The sequence below is a fragment of the Strigops habroptila genome, chromosome 2, assembly GCF_004027225.2.
Source record: "Strigops habroptila isolate Jane chromosome 2, bStrHab1.2.pri, whole genome shotgun sequence".
Lineage (NCBI taxonomy): Eukaryota > Metazoa > Chordata > Aves > Psittaciformes > Psittacidae > Strigops > Strigops habroptila.
In genome coordinates this window covers 57013925-57030155 of record NC_044278.2, presented here as the reverse complement: position 1 = coordinate 57030155, position 16231 = coordinate 57013925, and the positions used below count along the sequence as shown (strand labels likewise).

The 16231-nt window shown below is 36.2% G+C and overlaps 1 protein-coding gene across 1 annotated transcript in view; it reads right to left on the bottom strand.

Moving 5' to 3' along the window:
- The window catches only part of TMEM131 (transmembrane protein 131), a 101209-nt gene that overhangs the window by 35881 nt on the left and 49097 nt on the right, over nucleotides 1–16231 (bottom strand). Inside the window, exons 5-13 of the mRNA XM_030472331.1 lie at nucleotides 14872–14995; nucleotides 13830–13946; nucleotides 12832–12954; nucleotides 12011–12091; nucleotides 9162–9312; nucleotides 8938–8994; nucleotides 7906–7967; nucleotides 2717–2825; nucleotides 700–808 (exon numbers count right to left, since the gene is read on the bottom strand). Coding sequence (XP_030328191.1) covers nucleotides 700–808; nucleotides 2717–2825; nucleotides 7906–7967; nucleotides 8938–8994; nucleotides 9162–9312; nucleotides 12011–12091; nucleotides 12832–12954; nucleotides 13830–13946; nucleotides 14872–14995 — 933 coding nt within the window. The remainder of the gene's footprint in view (nucleotides 1–699; nucleotides 809–2716; nucleotides 2826–7905; nucleotides 7968–8937; nucleotides 8995–9161; nucleotides 9313–12010; nucleotides 12092–12831; nucleotides 12955–13829; nucleotides 13947–14871; nucleotides 14996–16231) is intronic.

The window sequence follows — 16231 nt, the reverse complement described above, 5'->3', positions numbered from 1 at the left end:
TATATTATTAGCAATACAGGTACATTGATCATTTAGTAATTCAAACAAGATAATACTTAAATCAGCCCATTAAGAGGATTAAAAAGAAGTGTTTAAGTATTAAGACAGTTTGCAAATCATGCATATTCCTTATTAACCAAATCAGGCATCTGCAATGTGAAAATTCCGATAGGTAAGGTTCAGTTTGTTTGCCTTTAAAATACTCTGTCAGTTCTGTTGATAAAATAGCACACTGCATTTCAACAATATTTTAGAAGTCGACTTAGCCATAGTTGTAAATAAATCTCAAAAATAAGGAAGCTCTGACAATTCGTTTTTGCTTCAAACCAAAAATATTTTCTCTACCCTTATTTCATATAGTGACAGAACAGCAAATGCAAAACTGGAAAGATTTCCAATACTGCATTTTTAAAACGTCTCATCTGCAGCCCTAAACTGCTCTGAAAAAACAACTCACTAAAGTCACTTTGAACCCAAGCCTTGAAACTAGCTTATGCATTACTAAAACCATCTCATCTTCTAGCGTAAAACCTGAAAAATTCAAACAAGTAATTGTTCTTCTAGATGAGCTCCAGATTGAGAAAACTTGGGTATTACTTCTTTATATCCTCTCTTCCCCTGAAATGGCTAGATTCCCTGCTACATCTGCTAATATACAGCATTTAGTTTTTGAACTAGGCTCAATTACTGTCAGCTTACCCATCCAACACTTCTGCTTGATACGGTATTTCAAGTTTGGAGTAGCTCTTCTCTTTTGCTTTAACAGTTATTTTCCCAGAAGATTGTGATGCCTTTTTTGCTTTTGACGCTGTACATGTAAGAATATAGGAATTTTGTTAAAGCAGACATAGAAAAAAAAAAACCCCCAAAAAAAGATCCATTAGGTTAGACTAGCAGGAGTAGAAGAATAAAAGCACAGAGTTAGCCCAGAAAGAGAAAAGTGGATCTTGAGAAAATTTCAATACACAACTGACATGGAATAAATCTAGGAAGTAGGAGATCAGAGTTCTAAATTCCTCCCCTTTAACACCAGTTAGCTGATCTGCCTGAGTTACTAAGCCCGTCTACGATAGCACAGCCTGGTTGTTCCTGTAAAATATGTAATTTGGACATATGATTCTATGATTCTATGTCCAGAGCATAATTCAGATCCCAGGTGAGCTGAATTCCCCACTTAAGGGTATGGAATATACATATCCCTCTGCTAACAGAGCAGAAACTCAAGATGGATGGGATCCTTGCTTAGGACTACCAGTCGAGCAGGACTTTGGGCCAGGACAACATTTTAATTATGAAGAAATCAAAGACATGCTAAACTTTAGAGAAATGTAATCAGAATCCATGTACGAACCCAAACTACACAAGCACCAAGAACAATGCTCACAGGTCTGTTCCAAGATCATAGAACGAGCAATGTTACCCTGGAAGCAGTATCACCAGAAAAGTCAAGGGATTCAAATACTAGTTAGGAGAAGCCACCAGTCCCTAACAAGCCTGCACATACTAAGACAGCTGAAATAGCACTTATTTAGGGCTGGCTGCTTCACTGCAGAGAATTCACCAAATCAATCCCTTAAACACATTAAGTAGCTTGACTGGATATTTTTCCCCAAGTACCGTTCTTTCTAAGGTATCTGTACGTAAGTCAGGAGGTCCTCATGTAACGACTTCCTCCAGCTTCAAAATCTGAACATATTACCACCTTAGACTGACAGCTAGAGTTCAGCCATTTCAGAATTGTTTATATGCTAAAACATACTTAACTCATCTTACAAACCGTAAGCTATTAAATATCTGAAGTGCTAATCAATAACAATAATAAAAGTCAATCCTCTCCTCTCTATCCATACAACTTCTAAAATTATGTCTGAAATGAAAAACATTGCACCCATAAACTTCCATTTTTGAGCAATCCAAGCAGAAAGACTTACAGCACTAACAAGCATCCTAAAGTAGAAACATCATTCTGACAGCTGATTAAAATACGTTTAAAAATGGAGGTCCCTTTCTACAAATTGTCAGCATAGTGTTTACAGTCATACTAGATAGGAGGAAAATGATCCAACACTTCTTTCATAAAAATATAAGTGAAAGTCAGTATCAACACGCAAAACATATCTTTGTAGGAAAGGTACCAGTAAAAGGTTTTTCCACCTTCACTTCCCTTTTTCTTTAATATGATTTCAAGATAGCAAAATAAAATAAGCCAACTTTCACAGTATGTTTCTCAAGAGCATGACAGAGCTTTGTTTCCATGGGCATTCCAACATAAAATTTAGAAATAAGACTTTGGATTCTTTTTTAAACTTTGGAAGGATCAAAGGGCAATCTCCTCTAATATGCATTACTGTGAGGAACACATCCTGGTTTTCTCAAAATTAAATGTCTATTAAGACTAACAATGCATTTTAAATAATCAGTGTCTTATCATAAAAATAATACTTATTTTTAATAATAGTTTTTTTAATAGAAGAATTAAGAATTCCTTCTCTTCTCACCAGTATTTACCAGTCTAAGTTACCTGCTGATTATGATCAGACAATCCCTTCAGAAATAACTGAAGGTAGAAGAACTGTAAGGCTTTTCCAGGTAGGAAAATTCCATTTCCTTCTCAAAATTATAAATAACATTTTGTTGAGAGAGTGAAAATAATTCATGACATTTCAGCAAGTTATAAGAATCACTTGAAAAGTTCTAAGAGAGAAGTGGTACTTACCATCAAAGCTAATACTTGCAACTTTGGTATATTTACTTTCAGAGGCTTTTAACGTAACTGGCTTGAAATGTACTGTAATAGCTTCGTTCTGTGGTGTAGGTCTAACACTCTGCAAACAATCAAAATATGAAGCACTTGTAAATTTATCATCATTAACACACTATAGAGCCTTCACATATCCTTCAAAGTGATACAACTGCAACTAGTTTTGGCTGAGTTCCTACAGGCCTGTCCTTCCCATAATAAAGCAACATTTTAAGAGGCTTTCAAACTTCTTTCAAGTTCTGCAAATTACTCAGTCTATATGCAGTAAAGTGGGCAACAGAGTTCTGCTTGGGAATGCTGGATGAAATGAGATGACAGCCAGAAACATGTTAATAAAATAGAAAACAAGCTTTATTTAAATTAATATTTATTTTTTATTCTTAATGCTTCAGGGTTACACTAGCTAGAATACTTGCTTCTAGTGCACGCATTAACAAAGCTGTTAACTTGTGTAACTACTAGTGCTGATACAGACATCTACCTAGTCTCTGATCCCATGCTATCTGCAGAGCTGCCATGCCAAAAATGAAAAAAAAAAACCAAACCAAACCCCAAAACCCCACCAAAATGCATAGAGAATGGTTTTGCAAATCTGAGATGACCCTCGTTCTATACCAACATTTTACAAGATCATCTTCTGTATCTGAGGATTACTGTTTTAAACTAAATGGAAAAGGTAAATTGGCCATTACTAGAATAGCGATTGTGTCAGTTATTAGCCAGAGCTGATTTGTAGAGATACCCATTACTATGCAGCACGATTATGGATTCCATGTCAACATCTGAAGACTCTATAGAGTGCTAGCAAAATCTTTACCTACATTCCATGGAGAGAAACTGGGCATAGAGCATTTAAATGCTCTTGTTCTTGTTTTGCTTAAAATTAGGATGGCTGCCACGATTTCTCCTCCCCAGCTGCCTTCTCCTGCTGTAAGAACAGCTCAGTTGCTCATGTAGCAGCTGTTAAGGTGCTGCAAATTACAGGATGCTGTATTAAGGAAACTGAAATGAGTGCTGGTTTACCTTATGCTGGGCTGCAGAGGTTTAGCACCTGCTTCATAAGCAGCTGAGCCTTTCTTGGTCAGAGAGGAGAAAGGGGAAAGCTAGTGATACAAACCACTAACAGTTCTTTCAAGCTAAGCTGTCCTTGATTGTAAATTAGAGCCATAAAACCATGCCTTCATAATTAAGTTCTGCAGACCACATGATCCTTAGAGGAAAATGGCAGCACTGCTCCTGCAGCTCATGAATAATCTCTGTTAGCTCAACTGGAAGTTCTGTATTTTGGATTTATAGTACTGACCTTTGTCACCCATCTGCATACACATAGTGCAAATATTTGCTATTTCTCTTAATGAGACAGTTCATAATTACCACAATTTTCTTCTAATTAAAACCTATGCTACGTATCTGAGATCTTGAGGTGTCTTTAAAAATAAAAACTCTTAAAGCAGACAAAACCAAAGCTGCAATCAAGTTCTCAACTTTTGCACGGCAGAAAGCATAACCACTTCTAGCTCTTTTCACACAAGAGTCTGCTTTTTAATTAGTGAAGTTTGAAATTATGCTGATTTCATTTAGTAAATCAAACTGAAAACACTCACAAGGACAGCCTGTTGCCAGAAAACTGGCAGGTTTCAGAGGCACATCTCTTAAACCACAAGCGTAACATCCTAGATGTATTTACCCAAAATGTCTACAGCTAATGAATTTAGCTAAGGAAGGAATTTACACTGTTTTGTTGAAAATTTCTTAACTGTATTATGCACATTTCCCATTTGTTGCTTGATTACATGCTATAAAAGGAAAAACATAATTAAGACAACTAAAGCGAAAACAAACATCCCTAAGAATCCTTTCAACTTCACTTTCTTCAAATTCTAACCTATATCAAATAAAGCCCAAACAAAATCTGTCCTGAGATGTGCCTTAAGAATTATCAAATACGGACAGGCCACGAGAATACATGCAAAACAAGTTCCATCAAGAATCTAATACCACCAATTTTCTCAGAAAATCTCCTAACAGCAACTTCTGTGGGGAAGAAGAATTTAAAACAGACACACTTCAGTAACATTTGACTCTCCCATGGAGTGCGTCCCAGTCAAGATTCCTAATCCTGCTGTATGAAGATGCAGTCAATGTTTAGCATAAAACCATAAAATTGTGACCTTAAATGTTCTTAGAGAACACAGAAGGGGAAGAAAGCTTTGTGCTATTGCAGCAGTTACTGGGAAAGACTTTGAAGGTTTAAGGACTCTCGGACTACACCTATTCTAATAAACTAAACAAGAGAAGAGTATGGGTTGAAACACTGGCACATGTTCATCCATACTGTTTACCTGTCAGCAGGGTCCTGAAAGTAGTTTTGTCTCGTCCACCTAGCATGTTGCTCTAAAGACTGAGCAGGCTGTAGACTTCTGCTTTACAGATAGTAAAGACACAGCTACCCTGCTGCAAGCAGAAAAAGCCCTGTGGCTTCAGGCGTCAGAGTAAGGCTGATTCCATTTGTGTCAGAACCATCTCTGTTTTGGTTTTATTGGTTTTATTCGCTTTTACAGACACAATTATTTTGTCAGTAAAAACTTGGCCTTCAGCTTAAATAGGGACACACCTAACTAACTAAAGCTCACTTTCACCATAAAGCAGCATTCTTTATGCCACTACTACTAGATTTTAATCCTTCAGGGTAACTTTCACTTGATAACTTTGAGATGCGTGCAGACTGAAAACACAATGCAGAAGTAAACTACTTCTTGCAGGTTGATAAATTGAAATAAAAACTCTACTCTGAAGTATGTGAATTGTGACAAAAGTATGTAAATACTTTCTTATACAAACACTCATTTTCAAACTGACAGAACTCAGCTTCAGTATATGGTTGTCCTGAAGTTCTTGGGTCTTTATGCATCAAACATGATTCGGGAGCTCAAATTTTGAAGTGTGCCTTTCCTTTTAACAATCAAATGGACTTAAACTATCTTAAGGAAACTCAAAAGTTTTACACTAGAGAAGGTATAAAGTGCTCAACAATCTACATCTACTAGATTTTTGACAACATGTCCTAATTGCTGCAGCATGTTCATCCATGCTGCAGCAGTTCATCCAGTCATGAATAAAAATGATTCTCCCTAATAATGGAGAAACCCTACAAAATGCAATTAAGGAAGTTTTTTTATAAAGAGTTTTAGAACTCAAAAAAAGGAAGTCAAGTGACTTGCTCTTATTTTCCTCAGCCAACCTGCTAGACCACAGCACGACTAAGTATTTAAAGGCAGAACAACTACAACTACAACTCTGGCAACAGTATTAGCAGTCTCTCATACACAGATGACCTGAAGATATTTAGTTCCTCCAGCACCCAGCTTAAATATATGCTAAATATAGCCTTGGCCTTTTCTTCTGACATTAAGATGAAATTTGTCACAGAGCTCTGTCCCACTGCTTTTAAACCCTAGCTCTAAAGGGTCAGAAATCCATTTCTCAAGCTTTCCTAGAAATAAGCTACTCACCAGGCTCCTTCCAAAAATTCTTTATCCCTGCTTAGCACTCTCAAATTCCTTGTTTGGCACAGCAGCAGAAATTCATACTATCACACTGCTTCAAATGCTAGAAAAGTTACAAACTTCATAACAAAGCTGTGCCTTAATGAGAAAAACAATTGACTTGATGTGCCATATGTGGCACACTAAAAATACATCATATCTGGACCTAATCTGCACCAAATTTACTGCTTTGATAAACTGCAAAAGAATAATTCACCTGGAAAAGTTCTGTCATGGCATGTATAATGGTTATCAAATGATAGCCTTCCATTAGACTGCCATCTATGGTTTATAGTCTACAGTCCAAAGACCATAGCTTAAAAAAAAAATTGGGTAGTTGGGTTTTTTAATGGAGGAGTATGAATTACGTACTACATTACGTTACATGTGATACTGATGGTTTGAATATACAGTTATTTGCACCCAGGAAGTATACTACACCGGGGGGGGGGGGGGGGGGTAAAAAAACACCACCACAAAAAACCCCAACAAAACAAAACCCCCAAAACCCCATTCCTATGCAAAACCCCGGCAAACTTAAGAAGATGGACATGATATAGGACAGCAGACAGAGATGCAAATTTAGTAAATTTACCAACCCTCTAACTGTAAAAATCATACACAGGACTTCCCCCCCCCCCCCCCCCAAAAAACCCTTCATGAAAGGCCACAAAAGACCTTATAGGATCATCTGACCTCACTAATGCCATACACATTAGAACTTTGATGAATTAAATTCCGTTTGCACTACACTGCAAGTTTCTCTCAACTTGAAAATTATTAGTGAAGAACAACTTAGCAAGCATTGCAATGGACTACTACCACAGCGGAAAGTTATCCTCATTTCTAAAAGTGTGTCCTGTTTCTAGTTTAAATTCATCTAGCCTCAGTTTCCACTATCTTATTGTAAGTTTTTATTAGACCTCTACTATTAAAACACTCTTCCCTACAGTTACAGCTATAAGCTTTAGAAACACAGAAATGCTCTCCAAGAGCTCAGTAAGAAACTTTTGCCAATCCTTCAGTCATTCTTCTGGCTCCCCCGGTTTCTTTTCAACACTTCAACACTTTCTGAAGTGCACTGGGACAAGGTATAGCTAGCTATACAACTAAACCTGGAAAACAAGGAAGGCAGGAAGGGGAGAAGGAAGAAGTGAGAAAAATAGCGGGCAATGAGAAAAATTACACAGGAAAAAGGTACGAATGAAGAAAGGCGGACTACCAGACTAGAGCCAAAATTCTGTAATAGAAATAGAAAGTAGAAAATCCAAAACCTAGGATTCCGAAGCTGGCTGCACTATATGTGCGGCTGCAGTGATCTCATTGGAAAGGGCTCTAGAGTGTTTGCAGTCCTCTTTCTTATTTCAAGCTACAAAGCAGATAACCTCAAGAAAACAAAGGTCAATTTACAGTCTGTTCTTGAAAGCTACTCCTTGCTCATCATATAGATTATTTGTCTTACTACCAAGTTACATTTTCAGTCACACATGACCTAGCTTTTAATTCTGGACTTTACATGGTGAACCTGTGAATGATCAATTTTTACAAGAGAAAGAAAATTCAAGCAGAAAATTTCAAATGAAAGGAAATAAAACTTACTGTAATTGGCACATCTTTTGTTCCTGAATTTAATAAATGCAGATTTAAAATTTTTGGCAGATCTGTTAAAGAACAAAAAACACACCTGGCTATTAGGGTATTTTAACATAAGAACCTCATACAAAGTCAACTGCACTGGCTGGTTTCTCATAAATCCACTGTTGTTTGGTTTTAAAAAGTTAGACTAACATGACAGTACAGCCAAAATAGCTAGTCTCAAGAATGACAAAACTGCATTTTGGTGTATTAGTAAGTATTATATGCTTCAGCTAACCATTTATATTTCTAGCAAATTAAGAAATGAACCAGCTAAAAAATACTACAATGATTGATTTTGCCAGATGCACCAATATTCAGCAGAACCTAATCTTACTTAAAATTCTTTACATGTTAAGTTGCAAGGAAAAGTACTTCAGAAGCTACCTTTTTTTTGGCTGAAAGAAGATACATAGTGTTTTTCTTTGGTAATGAGTCCCTTTTACAGATTCAAAAGATATTCTTTAGTTTTACTACTTTCTGCCACATATATATATATTTAGTTTTATTAAATAATATTAATTTAAAATGTAAAATGCTAGTTACAAATGTGCAAGTGGCACTTCAAGAAACCAGAAGATCTTATCATAAGAAATTTGATTAAGTTTGCACACTTTCACTATTCCCGTGTCTGAAAATTATTTAAACTTAAGCAGAGGCAAAGCAATCTTTCAAAAAATTTCACGAATTAAGTAAGCTGACAATGGTTTTCAGACTAAACCATGTGCAACTGTGTAAGACTAATGTTATTACTAGACTTATAACTGGATGTGCAAGCTACCGCTTGTTTGTACACATCTCAAGTACACTTGCAAGTGAATATGTTTGTGCACTATTCTAACATTGTTATCCTGCTTTTGAAACTCTGGCTTTTAAAAAGCATTTAGAAGTTTGCACACATTGCCAGAGGCAGCCCTGAACAGCACAAAGGTGACAGGGCTTTCTCCTCCCCACCCTACTCCTTACAAATGCTTTGAGACCTGAAGCATAGTTTACCTTGTGTTCGTAGTGTTCCAAAATCTAGCATTTCTGTTGATGAATAGATTCCTGGAGCTTTAAGAAAGGGAAAAAAAAAAAAAAATGAAAAGTTACCATTTTCTTGTTATACTGAAAGTTAATTAAACTGAATAACTAAAACCAAAACCACCCAAAACCCAACAAAACAGCTAAACAAAAAACCCAAACCCAAACAACAAAAACCCAACCACTTTTCTACAAACCTGTTGTAACTTCTACTTCAACAGGGAGAATGATAAATTCTGTGCTGTCTGAGGCATTTGTTTTTATTCTAATGAAGGCTGTATGATTATCTGCTTCTCTTGAAGAAAAGCTGGCTCTCATCACTCCTTTTGTTTCATATGGAGGTATTTCCTGATAAATAATCAAAGCACATCTATGAGAGAGCAGTAACTACAAAAAAAGCTGCCACACAAAAGAAATTACAATAGAAGCATTCAGTATAATTGTATTAACAGCAAAAACTGCAATAGCAGTAAGACATTAGCTACACGTTATTAAAATTACCATTAAATTTAGTAAGGATAGTTGTAATCACCTAATATGACGCTGATTAAAAACTGGCATATGCAAGAGGATTTTCACATCCCATTTGATTATATTTTACGTACTAAAATTGTGGTAAAAAGACAGTAGACTAAAATGACAGAATTTACCAATAAACAAAATCTATTCACAAAAATTTTACTGAGTGCAGTAACATCAAATATTGGGTTTGCATATTCTAATTCTTTTTTCTCCAAAGCAGATGCAAGGTATGTGGTTTCAGTGCTAAACCCAGACTGACACAGTGCAGAACTACAAGTAGGCAGAAGCTTGTGGAGCTGCAGGTTTATAAGCCACCAAGCCATTTACAGGAAAAAGTCAAAATCTGTTTTAGTTTCCATACCAAGCCTATACCATTAGTCGCAATCTGCATTCAGGGTTTGAAAGACAACTCTTTCTGTGTTTGCTGGACACAGCTGCAGCACAAGACTAGCTTCAGAACCATAGCTGAAATACTAACATTGCATATTCTTCCCTATCACATTACAGAAGGGCTGGTGAACTAGATTTTTTTTTTTTTAATTGAAGATGAAAACCTCAATTTGAAATTCAGGGCTTCTTCTATTTTAAATTCAAATAAATATGGCAGGAAGTAGGAATATTGATGAGTGGTACTTGTATCAATTGAAGCTGTCAACTGAAATTATTTCATTTGACAGCTTCTTTCTTTTGTGCTTTTGCTAAAGGAAACTAGACAGGGCATAATCCATATAGGTGCTGATCATATTATATACCTCTTCTGTGCTTTCTATAGTACGAACTTATACCAATCCATTCTGGAGGTCCAGCTATATTTTCCATAGCACAATGACTATAGATGTATTCTTTGAAAACTGTTGAACATCAAACTAACTAGCTTCAACTGCTACTACTAGGCAAGCCCCTTAACTAAGAAGCTTTCAAATTCTGTTTTCACACTCATTCACAGACCCAACATAATGCAGCTGTTCATTAAAGCTTCAAAGGTTGTGCTTTGTGTCTTCCATATGCGTAACCAGGGATCCAAGGTTTGCCAGATCCCTGAAGTAACTTTGAACAGTGATTACAAAAATACCCCTATGTATGCAGACTGCTTAATCCAATCATCCAAATATTTGGCATCAAAACATTTTTAGACAACATATTATCACCATCTTTCAAATAATTTCTTCTATTTAGCAGCTTCTTCTAACTGCAGTGCAGCTCTTGATATAGCCAATAATGTATCTGGGTGTTTCCTCCTACTAGTGTAGCCTACTAATGGCTACAGAATTCAACCTTCCTCTTGAGTTCTTCTGACAACAAGGAAGGGGTTCTCTTTAGAAGCAATGCCATTTGACTAAAATGGTGTCAAAACACTAGGACCTTCATTTTTTAAAATCCATTTTAATGTTTCCATCTAAACCTCAGCATCTGTTCACTCTTTCAACTGCATTTTTTAAATGCTCATACTCTGTATCCATACTCACTAGTTTGCAACTTTCGTATTTTAAACTAAGATACTGCTATTCTCATGGACTTTCTCCAGAAAAGCCAGGAATTAAGTTTTGTGATTGTCCTTCTTTGGTCACTTGGAAATATCTTGGCTTTACTTATTACAACAGATGTAACTGTCAGTGACTGTAATGATACTCTTGAGCAAGAGACAAGTTTTGGAGCCCAATAACTTTAAAGACTCTCCCAGACAAAAAAAGTCATCAAAAAAAGGAATAATTCTAATTATTGAGGAAAACAGGTTTTGTATCTAGTTGGAAATTCCCAAGAGTGTGATATACAGCACAGAGCCAATACTTTACCTTCAACGTGCTTCTATAATTTATTTCACTTAAAGGTATCGGTATGTGTTACTTCAAAACTACATTCAGCGAAGAACACAATGAAACAGAGTTAATAGGACAGACTGAGTCCATCCAACCCACTACCCTGGCCTCAGCAGCAGACATGAGAGTAAAGAGTAACTGCAGGGCATGCATGTAGAAGTATTTTCCACAACAGTTTCTGGCCGCTCTTGATTCATGATCTATGGATTTATTACAGCTGGATACACTGCTGTTTTATTTAATGGTCCTTAACAGATTCTTCTTCCCTAAATTCATTCAGCTGCTTTTTCAACCCCTGTTCGCATTGATAGTGATTTGCTGGAAGGACTTTCTCAGTTTAAAAAAAAATTTTGAAAAAATTTCAGTGCTTTTTTCCTGTGGGTTAGATCCAGCTCACAGGCCACCAGAAGGCTTACATTGTCCTGAACGCTCAGGTAGGTGCGATTCATTCTACTGGGAATCATCTTCTTCTTCTCATTTCAAAAACGCACAGCTCAATACAGAGGGCTTCTGTTAATTAAAACTTTCCTTCAATTTCTAGTACAGACGATTAACAGACCCTGCTATAATTTCAATTTTTATGGAGTACTTTTAATGATAACGTGACCAAAAAAAACCAAACAAAAAAACCCCCAAAACCTAAAATCACATCAAAACAAAACCTTCCCAAACAAGTACAATGAATGCTGCAAGACATGACTACTCACCCATAGCTTCCTTGTACCTCCTTGCTGGCCTGTTGGAAGCTCTAAATGGAGATCGCCTCCACTGGAATACATTTCTACAACCTGAGATGGATAACAGGAAAATGTTAGCACTCAACTTCAAAGGGATCCTGTTTCAGTTATCAGGTATTATAATGTGCAATGGCACGAGTTAGCAACTATTTGACCATTGGAGTATCTTATTAATTCACTTCTAACAATGATGTAGCCATTTGCTAGTGCCACACTTTATGTGATTGCTGTAGCGTTTCACAGTTGGTGGATCACTTACTTAACAGAATCAGATCATGTTTACCAGTGGACTATCCATTTACTTGTTTGGTCAGGTACAGACATTAATCCTGCCTTTAACATAAGAATGCTTGCCAGCATTACATACTAAGGTAGTCTGTAAAAACACCTTATGCGGTGCAAAACAAGCAGAAGGAAGCAAAGAGGCATGCCTGGATTAAAAGCAAAGGATTTTACTTTTTTTTTTTTTCAAATACTATTTTACTTTGCTTCAGTATTTTTCTTAATTACCAGTGAAGTTTCTTTATTTTGCAGTAATTATGACCATTTTAGAAACAGAAATTTCATAGTAACCCCCCAATTTAGCAAATTAAGAGATCTGGGAGCATAATCTGCAATTTCTAGAACAACTGATTTGCATTTATACAGAAAAACTTTTACATAACATGAAAGAGTTGGCCTCAAATAGCTTTGAAGTTCAAACAGAATTTTAAGCAGTTCCAAAATAAACAAAAATTCAGTTTAATATCATAAACATAAGTGAACATTCAACGATTTTCTCTTAGGCTCACCTGCAAGGGTTCACTGTGAGGGTTATGTATATTTATTATAGGAGAAAAACTGCTATTTACAGGAACTCGTGCCCCAATAAATGGGCGCAATCGGTAGGGGTTCGGTACTCCAATGCCAAACACCTGGTGCAGGAAAAGGAACAAATTTCAGTAGCAGTAGGTAATTGCTGCAGAGCCTAACAGATGTGCACCAACTTCCACCATCTACCAAGTACTCTTTTCAATTAATTTTATACTATACTTCTAACTGAACATTTAAAACCAGTATCATGCTAATAAACTGGCTTAGTTTGCAGCTAAAGGGTATTTCTCTTAGCTACTACTTACTTACACTGACATATTTAGAACATAGGAAATTTTTTTTCCCCTGCTACTCTGAAACACTAGATACCAGCTAAAGGTTAAAAAGATGTGAAATATCCTTTAATCATACTGTTATGGAACAAACTATCCATATGGGAGTAACCATTTTTGTTGTTGTTTTCACAACACTGCCATCGTAAGAGTCATTCTTTCAACAAGAGGATTTGTCTCACTTTTCAGGCTCTCTCATCTGTCTGGTTTATCTTTCTGAATCTCAAGTGAGCAATTTTTTGCCAGCTTAATGAATAACACTGTCTTATCACTGGATCAGATGAGTACAGAGCTAAAGAATGAACTAGATCACTGCAATAAGCCACTAAAATAGCACTAACACACACACACACACAAAAGTTGTTTGGAGGATTTTAAACCCAACATAATTTCATCGACCTGTCTTACAGTACTGCCCTACAGACATTTACAGTGGTATACCTCTGCGTTACAACAAGCAGCAGGGATGGAAATGTCTTCAACTAGGCTGATAAACAGCCCACCACTCCACCCACTATTGTGCAAATATACCTGGATGGTTAAGCATGCCATAAGGCCCTTTTCAACCCAAACCATTCTATGATTCTATGATACTGTTCTGGTTGATTCACACTTCTTTTTCTGAACAAGTGTAAGTCTCTTACCTGATAAGTAAATACCCCATGATTAGAAGTGTTAATAAATAAAGTGTTCTCTACATTTCCCACTACTCTTGCGAGGAAAACTACATCAAAGGATGTATTCCCTCCTGGAAGAATTTTCTGGAAAAAAAAAAAAAAAAAAAAAAAAAAGTAAAACTGTTTATTGGAGACATTCCACCCTGCAGATGAACAACAGTTTTTGTGCTACAGAAGATCTCCATATGTTCATTATGGAAAACTGAAGTTAGAAAGTCTACTGCAGATTTGGGGGGAAAAAAAAAAAAAGTAGAAGTTTCAAATAAAAATGTGTAACAAAATAATAAAAATACTACTATCTTACAAATATTATCTAGAGCAGGATCATATTTACTTGAATTTTTATGTTGAATTCTGAACTTAAGAGGTCAGATTATCATGGAAATATTTTGGACCAAAGTTTACAGAACATTGGAGAAAGGCAACTACCATAACACTGAAGTGAAATAGGTTACTCATAGACAGGTTTTCTGAATTTTTTCGTGTTTACATGGCCCCTGCTGAGCCACAGGCCCTGAAGACAAAACTGAAACTGTATCTGACAGCAATGTGGTTACAAGTTAACCCTGCTGACACCATACTTTTTTAAGTTGCAAGTTCCTGTAACAAGATTGCACTAGTTTTAAGTGCTTTGGAGTGAGTGCTTCACACTAACTTTTCAGAAAAAATGTAAGAACAGCTCGTTCCTGTATGTGTTCTAGTGCAATGTACACTTAGTCACTTCAGCAGCAATGGAGATCTGCTGTTAAACTGTCGGTTACCATATACACTTCCACTGTCGTCAGAACCCCTATGCAATATTTCATTCCCTCTCTTCTATTGGGGTCTGTGTGTGTTTCTGTGCTCAGTTCAAATTTGCTTGGTAACTTGATAGGGGATCAAAAACTGCAGTAACTTTTAAGTAATTATTGCAGTAAGTAGCTTATTTAAAGACAGGAGGGAAATCAAGCTCCCATTTGAGGTGGGGAGGGGAAGGAAAAGCTCATTTTAAGAAAGTGGAAAAACTTACCCTATTTTGAAAAAATGATGCATGAAAATGTGATGTTGTAGCAGATATTGATATTAACGTAATTGTTTCTTCTGAGCTAGGGTTATGTAGGTAAACTTTTTCCATTTTTGGCATTCCAACTGGCCTGTCAAAACAGAGAGAGAGAGAATATATTTGAAGTGTTAGAATTCTAGAAAATAGAGCCCTGGGCTTTGTCCCGTTGAATCAGACAGGAACATACCAGTGAACTTTGCATTAAATGTTTTTTTCAAGTAACATCTGTAAATTCTACTTTGACGAATTACTTAGTTAACATCTTTTCCATTATTTTACTGATTACTTTTCCTGAAGGCTTATCTAACATTGTATAATCCACTGAAATGGCTCTTACCCAAAATGAAATTCTATTTTTCAGGTTTTTACTTCAGAACTGGAAAAGGCAAAGTCTTCTATTTCTGTGCTAGAACTTCTAAATAATTATCTTATGAAAGGTTGCACAAAGGATCTTAAAATAAACAGAACACACCCTAGACAAAAGCAAAGTCTAAACAGCCTTTTTTTTTCCTGATAGACTATAAGTAGTCTTATCCAGAACCTAGAACTTTTCTGGAATTATCTCTTACAATCTACAGAATTAAGTACACAGACATGTGCAGCAATAAATATTTTATTTTTATATTGCATTTGAATCCGTATCTTAAGGAAAAAAATTAGAAATGCTTGAGATAAGTTCTAGAATTTAAGTTGTCTAAAACACAGAAGTCAAAAACAACAGCACACTTTCTCAGTAACAAGACATGATAACAATTTATTCCACACAAGCATTGGGCTTGTTCCTCTTTGCTTACAACAGCTGAGGTGCCAATAAATGCTTCAGTTTCGCCAATTATTTTTCGGACTGGTGCCTCTTCAGAATGTTTTTCATGCCTTTTAATGCATATGTGTTAAGCATCACCACCAAAACACCAATAAAGCGTGTAGATTATAATTTGCTTCAAATTAAATTTTGGAATTCAAAATATTTAGCTCTTAACTTTCAGGCTACACATATTCCATGTAGCATTCCCTCCCATGTCACCTGCTCCAAACATTGCAAGGACTGCAAAACTATTGATAAGAATTACTATCTGTAGTACCTAAAGTGATGATGACCAATAACAGGCAGTTGTTCTGCCATCCTCAGTTAACTTTAATAGGCCAAATTAATAAGCACTACTGTAGTTGCACATTCTTACAACTTGGAGGAGAGAGGGAGGGTTAAGATCTGTCTCAATAGATAGAGCAACATAAAGTTACTGTAAATTAGAGGCTGCATTGAATGGAGGATCTAGTGAGAGTAATCAAACTACGCCACAATTCAAAAAGTGACTGCGGTTGAAAT